An 18,296-nucleotide genomic window follows, 5' to 3' on the forward strand; every position below is an offset into this window, starting at 1 on the left:
CTAGTTGGTGATTGCGTATCTCTACTAGTTTATAATATAAAAAGTTGGGAAGGAGGTGGCTTTTTGTCAACTTCTGAAAAGCAACGAGGAAAGTAATTGAATTTCGATTATTTATTCAATTACTTTCTCCACCAAGTTTTTTTTTTGTATTTAACAATTTTTTCCTTCACATAATTTATTCATGCTCTCCTATTTTATTATTATGTTTTATATATTTTTTCGAATATATATATAAGGACATCAACAAGAAATAATAATAAAAAATTAAAGTAAGTAAAAAAGAAAATTTATGATCGAGAAGTGAAAAATAAATATAAAACTAAAAATAAAAAATAAAAATAAAATATAAATTTTAAAAATTAAAAATTAAAATAATTTAAAGAATAAGGGGATGGATTGATATATTTAGAATTAGTGATGTATTTATTTTTTAATATTTTATAGACAAATTTCATTATTGATAAATATTGTAATTTAAAATAAATAAATAAAAGCTAACTGGAATAAGGGGAAATGATTTTATTAACTTGAAGTAGTGAATTCAGTGTGGGAAGAAACTTAGTTTTTAAGAAGAAAAAAATTTTATTTTGGAAAAATAAAAACATAGCAATTAATTCCGATAAAAACCTTGATAATATTCTAATGAGATCATTAATAACATAAAATTGAAATATTAAATATTAAATAATGTTTTTGGAATCGGATCGGATAATAAATCAAAAAAATTATTAATTCACGTTTCACTAATTGGACTAATAGTTAAATCACCTAGAATTGATAATATGGTAAATATATAATTTATATATTATTAAAATTAAAAATAAAAAGATATTTAAAATATATATAACCAAATTAAAAATCAATAATATTTATTTTTTATCTTTAATATTATTAAATTAAATCATGCATAAGTATAAATATAATAATATTTTAAATAATATTAAATGAAATATATATGGTATTTAAATGTAAATATATTGAAACTAAAGTAAAATTAAATTATTTAATTTTAACTAATTTTATAAATTTTTAAAATATTATTTTATTTTATTTTATTTTATATTATAAATGTTTTAGAAAAAGAATATGTTTTTTTGTTTTCCATACTTAGCGTCAAAATGCATATATCTTAGTGGTTCTCTGTGGTATTCCTTAAGCTCTAGGGCTTTGAGCAATAAAGTATTTGAGATCTCAAATTTAAAAGAGAACTAAAAAGAGGTTTCATAAGATATTCTTGTAAATTTGGGGAAGCATACAAAATATTAAATATGTATTCAAAGTTCAACAAAAGTAATTTGAGCCAAAAACTTTACCTTAAAAAATTTCTAATACAAATAATTTTGTTTATATATTTTTCTGGATTGTGATCAAATAAGAAAAAAAAATTATTATTTTGTAAAGAATATTACTCTAGAAAATTGTACCTTAAAAATTTTCTAATACAAATAATTTTGTTTATATATTTTTCTCATCTTTTTACTTATTTTTTTATAGGACTTTCAAATTTTACGCGTACAAATTTCTAGTATGCAAAGTTAAGACACAACACCTCTGAGTCCTATGACTACAGCAAAGCAAAGACATTCATTGCTTGAAGTAATATTTTTTTATAAAAAGAATATTCTTTCATTGGATGATTTTAATCACAATCCAAAGAATGATGATACCAGTTTCTTCTTCAAGTTGACATCCAATTCAAGACTTATTTTTGAATGACATTTGTTGAATTTTGGGAATGATGAAGAAGATATGTATGGTATTTTCATGTGCTTTACTATACTAATATTAAGAAGGACATGTTACAAAGTTTTTTTTTTTTTTTTTCATGTCATTCATTTTATTTAAATAATTATATTTTTTTTTCTAGTTTAAAAAAGAGTATTTGATCTCTCTTAAATCATTCACAAAATAAATTAATTTTTTTAATAAAAGTAATTTTTTATTTAAATTATTCCTTAGTTATATATGTATATATGTATATAGAAAAGATTATTTTTTAATATTTAATATTTGAAATTTATTTTAGTAATGATCTCTTTAGAATATTATCACGATTTTTATTGGAATTAATTGCTACTTTCTTATTCTTCCTTCTTCCAAAATATAAAACTATTTTTTTGCTTTAAAAATAGAGCCCTTCCAATACTAAATTGACTACTTCAAATTAATAAAATTATTTCTTCTTATTTTAGTTTACTACAATTGGTCAATAATAAGATTTATCGATAGAATATTAGAAAATAAATATATTATTAATTCTAAATAGATGAACCCATTCTTCTTTAATAAATTTTATTATAATTATTTAATAAACAATTAATATCTACCTATTTTATGATTTTATTTTAAAACATTTATATTTATTTAAATAATTATATTAATTGGTAAAATCATATTTGTTTTCTTAGAGAGAGGATAAGATGAAATTTTATTATTTGTTTAAAAAAACATAACATTTCAAATTGTAATTCAAAGACATACAATTTATATCAAGTTTTATAATAAATTAATACATTATTTATTTATTTCCTATATTTATTTTTATTAATAGCTAACTTTGTTTAAATTTGAAGTTACGTCTTATAATAATTTAATAAATTTATTATTTACTTTTATATTAATTTTTTTCTTCTTCTTTTTTATCAATAAATTAAAATATGAATTCAAATATATAACGATTGTTTTTAAGATATTGAAATTAGAAGAATTATCATATGTCTATACATATCTTCTAATATTAATATTTGGAATAAAAAGTTTAGATAATACATAATAAGTAATTAATTATTTCTTATTAAATTAATTAGTCATAATGAATATAATTATAATTAATTTAATTTATTGTTTACTATTAAATAAACAAGCATATTTTATTATTTGTAGAATTTTGAAAAGTAAAATACCTATTCAAATAAGATTTATAAATTTTATAAAATTAAATCAAGAAAAAGTATACTTTAATCATAGTTTTCTTCCAAATATGGAAGTGGGGACATTTATGAATATTGAAAAAAAAGAATAGACCTGTGTGACACATATCATAATTAGAAAATAAGTAAGTTTTAAATTAAAAAGAAACTTTAATTTTAAGTTAGATAATTATTTGAATTTTGAAATCAATGTATCATTATCTATAATTTTATATAAATACAGAAATTATTTAGAGTGAAAAAGGAAAAGAAAAAAAGAGTTGGATAGTATTTTCTAGTTTTGTTGTGATGATAATTAGTCATCAACAAATCTATCAAAAGAACAATATCTTCATTAGGAAAATGAAGTAAAACAATTATTATTTTTTGTCATCAATATTCTAATCTTCCAAATGAAAGGATGGTAGTTTAAAAAATATATGAAGAAAATAAAATTAAATAATAATAATAACAAAATATATTAAAGATGATAGTAAGATAGGAGAGCATGAATATAGTGAAGAAAAAAAATGTTAAATAAAATAAAAAACTTGGTGGTGTCCCACTTGAAAATAGAAAAAAAAAAAAAAAAACGAAGGTAATAAGAAAAAGAAAAAAGTGAGAAAAGAATATCTAAGTCAGTGGAGAGAGAGAGTTACCCTTAATTTTCCTCGTCACTTTTCCGAAGGTAGTAGGAAGCTACCTGTCTTCCCAACTTTTTATATTGTAATGTCCTTTTTATATTGTACATGCTTTTCTATACTCACAGGATGTCTTATAAAGTTTTTTTTTTTTCAATTTATTCATTTTATTTCTTGGATTGATTTTCATGTGAAAATTCATTTTATTTAAAATAATAATAATTTTACTGATTTTTTTTAAATATTTGATATCTCTTAAATCATTCATAAAATGAATTAATTTTTTAATAAAAGTATTTTTAATTTAGATTTAAATTATTTTTCAATTATATTTAGATATATGCGTATAAAAAAGATCATTTTCTAATATTTAATATTTAAAATTTTATTTTAATAATAATCTCTTTAGAATATTATCACGATTTTTATTAGAATTAATGGTTACATTTTTATTCTTCCTTCTTCCAAAAATATTTGTACTTCAAAGATAAAGCTTTTCCAATATAAATGGACTAGTTCAAGTTAATAAAATCATTTCATTTTATTTTAATTTATTTTTTTATTTATTATAAATTATAATATTATCAATAATAAGATTCATCTTTAAAATAAATATATCAATCCATTCCTCTTTCTTTTAATATATTTTCATTTTCATATTCTGGGCCAGCACATATAGTTTCTGTCTACTTTAACTTTTTATTAATATTTTTTTATGTGCTTAAAGAAAAAATAAAATATTAAATAAAATGAAAAACTTGGTGGGGAAGTGAAGTAGAGGAGCGTAATGATGACGATTGAATGGCCCGAGAGAGAGAGAGAGAGAGTGGGTCAGCTGCTTTAATTCAAGATTGAATGACCCGAGAGACACAGAGCTGTCCCTAACTTTCCTCTTCACTTCCTGGAAGGCGCCTTGCCTTCCCAACTTCTTAGATTATGAGTTAGGGTTGCACAATCTCCTCATTTACTCACTATCCTGAAGAGAAATCAACCCCTCTAAACTGTCTTTGTACTTTTGAGATAGAAACCCAGAATGGCTTCCACAAGCTCCTTCAGAGCCTCTTCTTCTTCTTCTACTCCTTCCATCCCTCAAACAAGTACTTATGATGTTTTCTTGAGTTTTAGAGGCGAAGACACCCGCTATAATTTCACTGATCACCTCTACAAAGCTTTGGTTAACAGAGGCATTCGCACCTTCAGAGACGATAAACTCAGGAGAGGAGAAGCGATCGCTCCAGAACTCTTGAAAGCCATCGAAGAATCAAGGTCTTCCGTAATTGTTTTCTCTGAAAACTATGCTGGTTCGAGATGGTGTTTGGATGAGTTGGTAAAGATCATGGAGTGCCACAAAGATCTGGGACATGTTTTCCCAATTTTCTATCATGTGGATCCATCCCATGTACGAAACCAAGAAGGAAGTTTTGGAAAGGCCTTTGCCGGTTATGAAGAAAACTGGAAGGACAAGATACCAAGGTGGAGGACGGCCTTGACGGAAGCAGCCAATCTTTCTGGATGGCATATACTAGATGGGTAACTATAATTTCCTTTCAACTATTTGTAAGTATAGGAATGAGTAGTTTTGCATTTATAGAGTGATGATAAGCTCAAATTTTTTATTTGGAGGTCTACTACTTAAGCACAAATTTCTCCTCAAAATGCTTTTAGTTGAAGTCTTTTATGTGTAAATGTGTTTAATATTCTTTTATAGGAAATGTTTTCACTATAAGTGTTTTCTAGAAAATCAGCTATCTTTTCCACGAATTTATTTTTTCTAACCTTTTTATAAGTGTTTTTTTCCTTTTTCTTTACTTTTTATAAAAAGAATAGTAGAATAACAATTATATTGAGTTAGAATTCATGATAAATGGTAGAATGAACTTATTAAAACCCAATTAATGAGTTTTACTATTTTAGGTCAATTTATGAGAATCTATATCTAAACTAATTTAATCAAAATTTATTACTAATTTTTCAATTGTCAAGATTCAATCCACATTAATGTTACAAAAATTAATCAATTTATTTGAAATTTTGTTTGAATAATTATATAACAGGTAACAATAAAATTAATGACTATTACTATCTGTTGAAGAGCTTCAAAATTTTCAATTAACCAATCTCTTGTGTATTCATAGAACAACTTAATCAAATTATGTAACAAGTAACAATAACAAAATTATTTGACCAAATAGTTTGATTAATTATGTGACAATTACTAATAACAAAATTATGTGACGTAAATTATTTAGTAGGAATTCAACTTCCCTGAGAGTTTGTGTGTGTGTATATATATAGACAATAAAGAACAATGGTTAGGCACTTAATTTTCTTACAGATGATGCTGAAGAAATCAACTCAAAATAAAGATAAATGAATAACTTTTTTGCAAGCCTTTAATTTTTTTTTTTTATTATACAAATCAATAATAAGGAGATGATCTTGCAGGATAGATAAGTTTTGAAGCTTGAGGAATTGAAAATGGGGTCTTTAAACTAAAAACTTCTTATATTAAGAGGTTGAGTACTATATCTACAACGAGGCTTCAGGCATTACAAGATATAAAACGAATGTCAAAGAATAAAATATTTGCTCCTGCAAGGTTTCTAATTGCCATGGGCTGTTAAAGCGTTTTGGAAATGTGCATAAATGATAATGCCACACAAGGAGCACAACTAACAAAATTCAAAATTTATGTTTTATTTTTTATTCTCATGAATACTTGATACAAAGAAAAATGTCCTAAAAATGTAAATGAACTAATATCTTTGATAGGTATTGTTCTACTTTAATTTATTTCTCGTAAATTTGTCAAACTTAATGTGTTTTATTTACCATTGTGGCTTATTGCTTAAAATGTTGTACTCTTATAATTGGCAGGTACGAGTCCAATCAAGTTAAAGAAATAACTGCTAGCATATACCGTCGATTGAAATGTAAGAGGCTTGATGCTGGTGACAATTTAGTTGGTATGGATTCCCATGTAAAAGAGATGATTTTGCGGTTGCATATGGAATCAAGTGATGTTCGTATTGTTGGGATATATGGAGTTGGTGGGATAGGTAAGACTGCCATTGCAAAGGTTATATATAATAAACTTTCTTGCGAATTTGAATGGACGAGTGTGGACCCCGCATTTCGATTGCTCGATGTGTTTCCCACTCGATGGCGAGCTCGATTTTTATTTGAAATATTGATTTTTATTGATTATTTGAAAATGACTTGGAGTCGCCACTTATTTTTGTTTTATTTTTTAAAGGGTAAACAAAATAAGAAAGAAAAACCCTAAGTGTGACTCCTTATTTTGGAAAAGGCGGTCTGTGAAAAACCGGATCGGGTTCGGGGGTCAGGTTACTTATCGGGAAGGTACGGTACGGACCGTAGCACCCCTCTAAGTCCCTAATGTCGGGTCTCTACTAATAGAATGAAGATGATGTGACAGTCAACAAGAAAATCGATGAATACTCAAATCGATCATGCACAATATGAGAAGCAAAGCATGTATAAAGAATGAGCAAAATATGAATAGATGCGTACCTGGGCGGTAATCACGAATGCGCTATCATGAAACATGGTTAGTGAACAATGAACATATATAATAAAGCGCATATCAAGGAATAAAGTAAATCAATCACATGTGGCCAATGAAGCAAACAATCAGTTAATCAATCTTGAAATCTCATATGTAGGCCCCCACCAAAGCCCATTTATTTTGCATGAACCAAATCTGTAAATTCCATCACTAAGAATTACAAAATTTGATTTTTGCTTATTTTAAAACATTTAAAAAAAAAAAAAACAAAGAAAATGAAAAAGGATTGCCAAAGAGAAAATGGCAACCAATGTTATTGGAAAAACGGAATTTTTGATGAAGGAACATATAGAGTTGCGATTATTTAAAAAGATTAAAATCCGAAAAAATTATTTGAATGAAGGGATTTGGAAAATTATTTTCAAAACTAGGGATGGTGACATGAGAGAAGTAAAAGGAGATGTCATGTGGCCACTAAGATTTGCATGGTGAACAGGGCCATGCAAAGAAAATCCCTTTCTTAGCCCATTTGAAAAAAACAGGTCAATTTCTGAATCTGTGGCTTCTCAGCAATCCTTGACCTGGGCAGGTATGTCAAGACCATGAACGTACCTCTCCCCTATATTTTGCCCCAGCAACCAAAGCACCCATATCCAATGCCATAGGTCTCACTTCAGCGAGATTACTAGGAACGCCCCCCTCTTACAATTTTCTGAGCTAATCTTTCAACAACAGCAGTCTTACCCACACCTGGTTCTTCAATAAGAACAGGGTCGTTCTTAGTTTCCCTTGGAAGAATCCTGATGACCCTCCAAATCTCTTCGTCTCGGCTAATGACAGGATCAAGCTTTCCAGTTTACTCAACAAGGCCACACCCATAAGTCTTCAATGCTTGGAATGCAGTGTTCCCAAAAGCACTTTCCTCTCCGGACATTGGCGTCTTGTGAAGCTACTGGCACAATGCCATTTTGAAGGATCACAACAACACTACGATACACTGGTCCATAATCTAACCTCCTTATTGTAGTGGCTGTTCAAACGGGATCACTAAACATGACTGGCGCATTCTTGTCATTCAACTAAAACGGTTCATACTCCCCACAGTAATTATCATATCCAAAACCTGGACTTTTATATCCAGAAGCAACACTTGGAGATTGGCCCATGGGTCCTGAAACACCAGCATCGACCAGAGCATCCTGAGGACCTGTAGCTCCATAGGTTGCATTTGAAACGAAGTCTGCAGCACCATATCCAGAAGGAGTTTGGTTGTTCCCATAAACATGATGTGGCGACAATTTCTGCTGCTCATCCGATATATAGCTACTGCCGGCAGAGAACCTCGAGGTTCCAGTACTATTATGTAAAGATAAACCAGCCAAGAAGAGACCCAGCGCCCAAGGTACATCTTTTCCCGTGACCTTTCTTTAGAACCATTTCCACGTAAACATCTTGACTATGTTTTAAGCTTCCATCAGGTAAGTGTAGCTGAGGTGATCTTGAATCTTTTGAAGGCTAGGTACAACACGTCATGTCTTGGAGGTGTATGGATCAAAGGTATCGTGACTTTGCATCTTCAAACCAGAGGATGATCCCTTAGGTTGACAGTAAACCCCTGTATTCGTGCCGATCACCTTCAGGTAAAAGCTTCCTTTGGCGTCAACAGTGGTCAAGGCCACGACCATGGCAGATTCGGTGATGATGCCCATCGACGGTGCTACGCAAGGCATTGAGAGATAGACATTGCGGCTGAATTTAGTACCCAGCTGGACTGAGTCGACAGTGAAGTGGTGATGGTGGAGGCGTTTCGCCGCCGGCGGCTTGCCGCCGGCGTCGTTCGAGGGCAGCTTTGCTTGTTACAGTCCATTGGAGATTCAAAAGTTAAACACCATGCACAAACAGGTAGGCAACAAAAATACACCCGCATATGATTCACGCACTATCCGAGACTGTATAGGTGCCACGGCCTGACGTTCTTTTCGTGCTCTTTGAATAAATCATATGATGCACAATCCAATGCATGAGAAAACCGGTGCATGCATGAGGGTTGGTGTCATGTGGAGTAAAGAGAGAAACTATAATAATGAGATGGAAATATTAGAAAATGGGTATGAAGAATGAGTGAGTCAAATGGGTTGTATAGTGGTATGAAGATGAGCTTGGAGCATGAAGATAAAGGTTAAGAGATGGGTGCAATAGGTAGCAGAAACTGGTGAGAGAAAAGGGGTATGTATAGGGGCATGGTGGGTATGGGCATGAAATGTACGTTGAAGGATAGCCCTAAGTGCATGCATGATAAGAGACAAATGATATGGGAGGATATTTGAACTCTGTACATGTGGATATCATGCATTTCATCCCCTTAAAGTTGCACCGAAATTCCTTACTCATCATCCCATTGATATAAGCAAAACAGAGTCCAATGAAAACACTGCTTCCTAAAGAAAAATGGTGCCTAGCACCAGAACCTGAAAGCAGACCTCTCAAATCGCAAGCAGCTCCATCCGCAGCATCTCAGAATATCGAGCAGGGCTCAGATTGTTTGTATACCTAAACTCATCCTCACAAAAGAGAGTTGATATCTGAGGCCAATGGATCCACTCAAAGTACAGATCTTCCAAGCTTTCTGGTAAACAAAGACCATGACCAATTGGAATGAGCTCCAGCTGACCATACGTCTCAATTCCATCAAATTTTCTGACCAGAAAGTTTCCTGTTTGATGAATTCTATAGCTTCAGGACTTTCCTTTGAAAAGGATGCGGCACTGTCACCATTCACAAACTGAGAAAGCAAGCTTTGGAAGGAGTAATGATGTTGGATATCAAAAGGAGTAGATGTTAAATGGAGGGTACAAAACTGATGAAGCAGACATGATGCTTTTTCGAAACCTTCTACAGACTGCATCTTAAAAAAAACACTGTGATATTCCGGGGCATAGTTACTTAGCATCTTTCATTCCATTCATCAACGGTCATTTTACCTCAATCTCCACTGATTCATGTTTCATCTCTGTTCATCTTCAAATCTTATTCAGTCTTTTCCCTCTGGAAGCAATTCTATAATGCAAACACCAACACCCCACGTTCTGCTCATTTCATTGACATTCCCCCGTGAGCTTCCATTCACTATTAGCAAATAGCCATCCTATACCACGATGATTCCATCAACACTGTTGGCTACTCAGAGGCCATCAAATGAACCCGAAACTGGAGATTCTCAATCAGTAAGGGCACACTGAGATAGAATAGACCTGAGTTGACCCACTGACAACTCTTATATGGCTTCCTCAGGCAGAGATGAGAAATCAGATGTGTGCCATGGATGAATACCAAGAACAGAGAAAGATAGCCAAGACAGAGTACAATGGATAGGAACCAAATGAATCCATACAAGCCCCCTTTCCCATAACCATCAATGAGCCCAGATGTAAAAATGGATTAAAGCAAATTTCAAACAAGTTTTTAAACAAAGAAAACAGAGGTGGGAATACTGATATCTCATAAGAGATCTCAAAATAGGGGATACGAAACAAGTTAGAGATCAAGCAGCATGTGAGAACAAGCAAGTACAAATTCCATGAGAAAAAAATAAATAAATAAATAAATAAATAAAAAGAATAAACGAGAAGCATACCACCAATCACCTTCAAACACTAAAGCAGAGTTTCATGATGCCTAAAAAAAAATTGAGACGGCCAGAACATGGAAGAACTAACCCATAGAAATAATACCTGAACCTTCTTCTTTTCAGTTTGCCCTTCTTCTCTCCAAAACGGCCAGGTCCCCTCCACTGCAGCTGCCTCACCTCTCTAAAAAATATCTCCTCACTGCAACCGGAATCCCCCCATCTCCTAAAATCTCTCCTCCACGACCCCAAAAATCCTCTCTGAAAAGCCCCACCACTCTGCCTGTAGGAGACGCTCCTCTAACCGTCTGCAGCTTTTTTTTTTTTTTTTTTTGCAGATTCTTTGGACACGTGTCGACCTCTGGTTGGCCATCAAAAACACCACTCTGGTGCCCCAACAGCCAACCATGCATGGACAAGTGGCTCCTTGAGATCGTGACACTTGGCAAAATCAAGCTGCAGAAAATGAGCCCCAAATGGGGGTCAGGGGAGTCAAAATATAAATGGTGTTGCTCGTAGAGCAGGTATGATAAAGGACATTCTCTTATCTAAAAGAGTTTTTATGGTTCTTGATGATGTTGATGATCCAAGTCAATTAGAATATTTACTTGGACATCGTGAATGGCTTGGAGAAGGAAGTAGAGTCATCGTAACTACTAGAAATAAACATGTGTTAGCTGTACAAGAAGTGGATGACTTATATGAGGTTAAGGGATTGAATTTTGAAGAAGCTTGTGAACTTTTCAGTTTGTATGCCTTTAAACAAAATCTTCCCAAATCAGATTATAGAAACCTCTCACATCGTGTTGTAGGCTATTGTCAAGGGCTTCCATTAGCTCTAAAAGTTCTAGGTTCTCTCTTATTCAAGAAGACAATACCTCAGTGGGAAAGTGAATTGCGTAAATTGGATAGAGAACCTGAAGCGGGAATTCACAAGGTGCTTAGACGAAGCTATGATGGATTAGATCGTACAGAACAAAATATATTTCTTGATGTTGCATGTTTTTTTAAAGGTGAAGATAGAGATTTTGTGTCAAGAATATTAGATGCTTGTGATTTCCCTGCAGAAATTGGAATAAAAAATCTAAATGACAAGTGTCTTATAACTCTCCCATACAACCGTATAGCTATGCATGATTTGATACAACATATGGGTTGTGAAATTGTTCGTGAAAAATTTCCTGATGAGCCAAACCAATGGAGCAGATTGTGGGATCCCCATGATATTCAACAGGCACTTAGAACATCTAAGGTAAGAGCCAAGTGCATAAATTCACATAAACTTCAATAATATCATTCTTGTATAAGAACTTACATATCCATATAAGTTGAGTTAGTTTGTATTTATGTTTACCTTATCCTTGTTATTTTTCAGGAAATACCAAAAGCTCAAACAATATCCTTGGACTTGTCTAAGTTAAAAAGAGTATGCTTCGATTCAAATGTTTTTGCAAAGATGACTAGTCTTCGATTGCTCAAAGTTCATTCAGGTGTCTATTATCATCATTTTGAAGGTATTCACGAGAAGGATTATTATGCTATAATAAAAAATACTTCTAAAATGCGACTTGACATGAAATTCGAATTTCCTTATGAGTTAAGGTATCTTTATTGGGATGGATATCCTTTAGATTTTTTACCATCAAACTTTGATGGAGAGAAGCTTGTTGAACTTCACTTGAAGTGTAGCAACATAAAACAGTTGTGGCAAGGGCATAAGGTATTATTATCATTTAATAATGACTTCTTTATCTTTGTATTGATTTTGAAATTTATGATTGTTATGTCTTTATTGAAACCAATTTTCGTTTGGCACAGGATCTTGAAAGGTTAAAGGTCATTGATCTAAGTTGCTCAAGGAATCTCATTCAAATGTCAGAATTCTCAAGCATGCCAAATTTGGAGAGACTAATTCTTGAAGGTTGTGTAAGCTTGATCGATATTCACCCATCTGTTGGAAATATGAAGAAGCTTACTACCTTAAGTTTGAGATTCTGTGATCAGCTTAAGAATCTGCCAGATAGCATTGGATACTTGGAGTCTCTCGAGTCTCTTGATCTCTCTGATTGCTCAAAGTTTGTGAAATTTCCGGAGAAGGGAGGGAACATGAAAAGTTTAATGGAGCTTGATTTAACAAATACTGCTATTAAGGATCTGCCTGATAGCATTGGAGACTTGGAATCTCTTAAGTTTCTTAATCTCTCTGATTGCTCAAAGTTTGAGAAATTTCCGGAGAAGGGAGAGAACATGAAAAGCTTAAAGAAGCTTTTTTTAATAAATACTGCTATTAAGGATCTGCCTGATAGCATTGGAGACTTGGAATCTCTTGAGTCTCTTGATCTCTCTGATTGCTCAAAGTTTGAGAAATTTCCGGAGAAGGGAGGGAACATGAAAAGCTTAGAGAAGCTTGATTTAAAAAATACTGCTATTAAGGATTTGCCTGATAGCATTGGAGACTTGGAATCTCTTGAGTCTCTTGATCTCTCTGATTGCTCAAAGTTTGAGAAATTTCCGGAGAAGGGAGGGAACATGAAAAGCTTAGAGAAGCTTGATTTAAGATTTACTGCTATTAAGGATCTGCCTGATAGCATTGGAGACTTGGAATCTCTTGAGTCTCTTAATCTCTCATTTTGCTCAAAGTTTGAGAAATTTCCGGAGAAGGGAGGGAACATGAAAAGTTTAAGGCACCTTTGTTTAAGAAATACTGCTATTAAGGATCTGCCTGATAGCATTGGAGACTTGGAATCTCTTATGTTTCTTAATCTCTCTGGTTGCTCAAAGTTTGAGAAATTTCCGGAGAAGGGAGGGAACATGAAAAGTTTAATGGAGCTTGATTTAAGATATACTGCTATTAAGGATCTGCCTGATAGCATTGGAGACTTGGAATCTCTTAGGCTTCTTGATCTCTCTGGTTGCTCAAAGTTTGAGAAATTTCCGGAGAAGGGAGGGAACATGAAAAGTTTAGTGGAGCTTGATTTAAAAAATACTGCTATTAAGGATCTGCCTGATAGCATTGGAGACTTGGAATCTCTTGAGTCTCTTGATCTCTCTGATTGCTCAAAGTTTGAGAAATTTCCGGAGAAGGGAGGGAACATGAAAAGCTTAAAGTGGCTTTATTTAACAAATACTGCTATTAAGGATCTGCCTGATAGCATTGGAGACTTGGAATCTCTTTTGTCTCTTCATCTCTCTGATTGCTCAAAGTTTGAGAAATTTCCGGAGAAGGGAGGGAACATGAAAAGTTTAATGAAGCTTGATTTAAGATATACTGCTATTAAGGATCTGCCTGATAGCATTGGAGACTTGGAATCTCTTAGGCTTCTTGATCTCTCTGATTGCTCAAAGTTTGAGAAATTTCCGGAGAAGGGAGGGAACATGAAAAGCTTAAAGAAGCTTTTTTTAAGAAATACTGCTATTAAGGATCTGCCTGATAGCATTGGAGACTTGGAATCTCTTGAGTCTCTTGATCTCTCTGATTGCTCAAAGTTTGAGAAATTTCCGGAGAAGGGAGGGAACATGAAAAGTTTAATGGACCTTGATTTAACAAATACTGCTATTAAGGATCTGCCTGATAGCATTGGAGACTTGGAATCTCTTAAGTTTCTTGTTCTCTCTGATTGCTCAAAGTTTGAGAAATTTCCAGAGAAGGGAGGGAACATGAAAAGTTTAATTCATCTTGATTTAAAAAATACTGCTATTAAGGATCTTCCCACCAACATTTCTAGGTTGAAAAATCTTGAAAGACTTATGCTCGGTGGCTGCTCAGACCTGTGGGAAGGATTAATAAGCAATCAGCTTTGCAATCTGCAAAAACTTAATATCAGTCAATGCAAAATGGCTGGACAAATTCTGGTGCTTCCTTCAAGTCTACAAGAAATAGACGCATACCCTTGCACAAGCAAGGAAGATTTATCAGGTCTGCTCTGGCTTTGCCACCTCAACTGGTTGAAATCCACAACGGAGGTAATTTAATATATATATATATATATATATATATATATATATATATATATTTTAATTATGCCACTTAAACCTTTTTTTATTTTATTTGAAGTCAATATTTACATAATAATTTGTGCAGGAGTTGAAATGCTGGAAACTCGGTGCTGTTATTCCTGAAAGTAATGGAATTCCAGAGTGGATAAGGTATCAGAACATGGGAAGTGAAGTAACAACAGAGCTTCCAACGAATTGGTATGAAGATCCTGACTTCCTAGGATTTGTTGTATCATGTGTTTATCGGCATATTCCTACATCTGATTTTGATGAACCTTATCTTTTTCTCGAGTGTGAATTGAATTTACATGGCAATGGATTTGAATTCAAGGATGAATGCTGTCATGGATACTCGTGTGATTTTAAAGATTTGATGGTATGGGTTTGGTGCTATCCTAAGATTGCTATTCCGAAAGAGCATCACCATAAATACACACATATTAATGCTTCATTTGAGAGTTATTTGATAAACATAAAAAAATGCGGCATCAATCTTATATTTGCGGGAGATCAACAAAATCATATGCCCATGTTGGAGCATCCTCAGAATTCTGGTGACAATGGATCAGCATTACAAGATACCGATGGTAATGTTCATGGGGCTAATCAAGATGATGAACACTACCATATTCCCATCGTGTTAGATCTTCTTGGGAATTTTGGTGACATTGGATCAGTAATACTTGAAGGCACTGATGGAAACCGTAAGAGAAGACGTGATGATTCCTTACCCGATGTAGTGGAGGAGCCACATTATAAAAGATTGGGAGCACCCAACACCCATCTCTCGCTTTGAACTCCATCAGTAAGTGCATTATCAACCCTTTTTCATGTATTCTAACTTCTCTCCTTTTTAAATTATTTTTAAAGTTAATAAACTATTTTTGTATATTTCTTTAAACTCATTTCACTTATTTTTCTCCATTATATAAAAATTAAATAATTTAAAAATGTATACATCTCTAATCAATTTTAAATATATTTTATTTTCTTTCATATTTTCTATAGAAAAACCAAGCATAAAAAATAATTTTTCTCAGTGTTTTTTTTATTTCCTAAGTACTCTCTAAGATTCAAACATAGTTTATAGTGATTGATATCATAACTATGCATGTACCACGTTTTATAGAATTTCTTCATTTTCAAAAAATATGAAAAATAACTTCAACTAACTTTGAAAGTCATCATTAGTTTAAAAACATGTATAGTTTTTTTTATTTTTTTATTTTTTTTTATTTTTTGTACATATATAGCATAGATATGGTAGAGTGAATTGCTTTTCTTTTCTTTTTTTTCATTATTTATTTATTTAATTAGTTATATAAAAACCTCTACAAAGTGATTATGAAGCTCTAGGGATTCTTCATTACCTTATTAGAGATAGCATTAATTAATTATTTGTTTAATTAATTTTTTTTATACTTGTTTTTAAGATAAAATTTGAATAAGTTATCAAAATTAGTTAGAGAAGATCATGTACACAAATTAGAAGTTAAATTTGAATGTATTATGAGGTAGATATATGTAAAAACTTATAGTGTGTTTGGTAGTAATTCTGGAAAATGTTTTTAGTATTTTTAACATTTGAATGATAAAATTTTTCAAACGTTAAAAAAGTTAGAAGTGCTTTCTAAAATCACTGTCAAACAGGATCTAACGTACTCTTAATATTTTTAATATTTGAAAATTTTTATCATTCAATTGTTAGAAATATTATAAATGCTTTCTAGAATCACTTTCAAACACACTCTTACTTGATGGCAGTAAATAATGAAACTCCCATATATTGATTTTAATAGTTTTAAGAGTCAAATTGTTTATAGTTTTTGTATTGAAGAATTAAATTTCTTTAAGTATGCTAAAACATTTTTAAACATGCATACTTATTGTCTATTTCTTGAGATGGAAGTCTTGGATTAATCTTATATTTACTTATGTGAAATTTGTGATATGCTCGTGAAGTTTACTTAACAAATGATCATACTAATCTTAAGTGAAATTTGTGATAGTACCGATCAGAACGAAATCACATGTGGTAGCTGCAGGTGGACTTCATGTTTTTTCCTAACAACTGATTGGTAAGTCATTTTGTTCATTTATCCTTTTAGTACGTGTAGAAAATTGATTAAAGCCTCTTCAACTTCTTTACTATTTTCTCTTTCCCTTGATCCCTGTTTTGTGCGATTATGTTTGGTTTTTGGAAAACTTAAAGGAAAATATAAGGAAAAGAAAATAGAGAAAAAAAATTAAAAGGAAATAAAAAGTGAAAAAGAATAAAAACAAGATTTAAAGTCAATCAATTATTTTCATATGTTTCTTCAATCTTATTTCAATTATTTTGCTTCATTATATAAAAATTAAATAATTTTAAAATGTATATAGTTCAAACATAAGTTTTAAAATGTATAACTAATTTTAATTATATTTAATTTTTCCATATTTTTTACAATGAAACCAAACATTTATCATTTTTCTTGACATTTTTTTATTGTTTCCTTGGTACTCACTAAAGTCAAACATAAGTTTAAACCCACTAGAGTGATCCAATTGGTGAAGGCAAATATTGAGAAGTGTGGTCCCACTAAGTGACACATGGTCCTGAGTTTGAATCCTACCACTAATGATACTTTGAATTTATCTAGTGCTAGTTATTGTGACGCGATTAACACTTTGAGGTTTGGTTCCCCATAGAGTCCTATAGGCTTAGCCAAGGAAGGTTTTTCAATTATTAAAAAATAAAATAAAACATAAGTTTAATGTTTTAGGAGGTAAAAAAAAAAAGTGGTAGCGCAATTGACAATTAACTAGGATATATATTTTTTCTCATGTGCTTGGTATAAGGCACTAAGTATCATTATATTAAATCCTCCATCTACCGCATGATAGTTAGTTATAAATTCCTTACTATTATTATAGGTAAACAATAATTTATATATGTTTAAATTAATTCTTAAGTTAATGGTTAATATCTATTAATTATGTTTTTAGTTCCTTTGATGATTATGTTATATTTGAACATTTTAGGGGTATGATTTTAGCTTCATTAGCATGAAGTGTATCTAATGATATGTGATTCCCTATCACTATGTTTGATTTCAAGAAAGTATAAGGAAAGAAAAATCCTCATGAAAATTATTTTCTCATGAAAAAATCCAAGTACGAAGGAACATGAAAATGAATTTTGGAAATCAGACACAACCTTGTGAAATATACTTGTGTTAATAATTACAGTGTGTTTGTTGTACTATGTTAATGACATTGAAATGTTGTGTTTTATTCTTTAGCTTTAGGTGGAAACAAGGACAATGAGGAGAAGTTAATCTCAAGATGCAAATGAGATTCCAAATGTTGCTAAGGTGGTCTACTCTTGCACATGATTAGTCTCTTACAATCATGACCATCAAGAAAGATGGTACAATTTGTGTATTGAAAGTGTGAATTAGGAATGTTAAAAAATGAAAACTTGAATTGATATATGTTTTTGCCCATAAGATGTGTGGTTATGGTCAATTCTTGTGGGTATGTAATTGACCTTGATGTTGCATATGAAGCATGTCACCCTCTCTGTATCTTCAAGTTAGTGGTTGGAGCTTCTA

General features: G+C 31.5%; 1 protein-coding gene across 1 annotated transcript; it reads left to right on the top strand.

Annotated features, from left to right (window-relative positions):
- Nucleotides 1–4,341: 4,341 nt before the first annotated feature.
- On the top strand, nucleotides 4,342–18,296 carry LOC100246412 (disease resistance protein RPV1). The gene is given in 9 exon segments (XM_059740941.1): nucleotides 4,342–5,080; nucleotides 6,428–6,785; nucleotides 11,192–11,956; nucleotides 12,080–12,424; nucleotides 12,523–14,667; nucleotides 14,786–15,468; nucleotides 15,470–15,505; nucleotides 16,710–16,778; nucleotides 17,985–18,296. Coding segments are annotated over 9 exon segments (4,923 nt in total). The 5' UTR covers nucleotides 4,342–4,583; the 3' UTR covers nucleotides 18,010–18,296.

The sequence above is a fragment of the Vitis vinifera genome, chromosome 12 (genome assembly GCF_030704535.1).
Source record: "Vitis vinifera cultivar Pinot Noir 40024 chromosome 12, ASM3070453v1".
NCBI classification, from domain to species: domain Eukaryota; kingdom Viridiplantae; phylum Streptophyta; class Magnoliopsida; order Vitales; family Vitaceae; genus Vitis; species Vitis vinifera.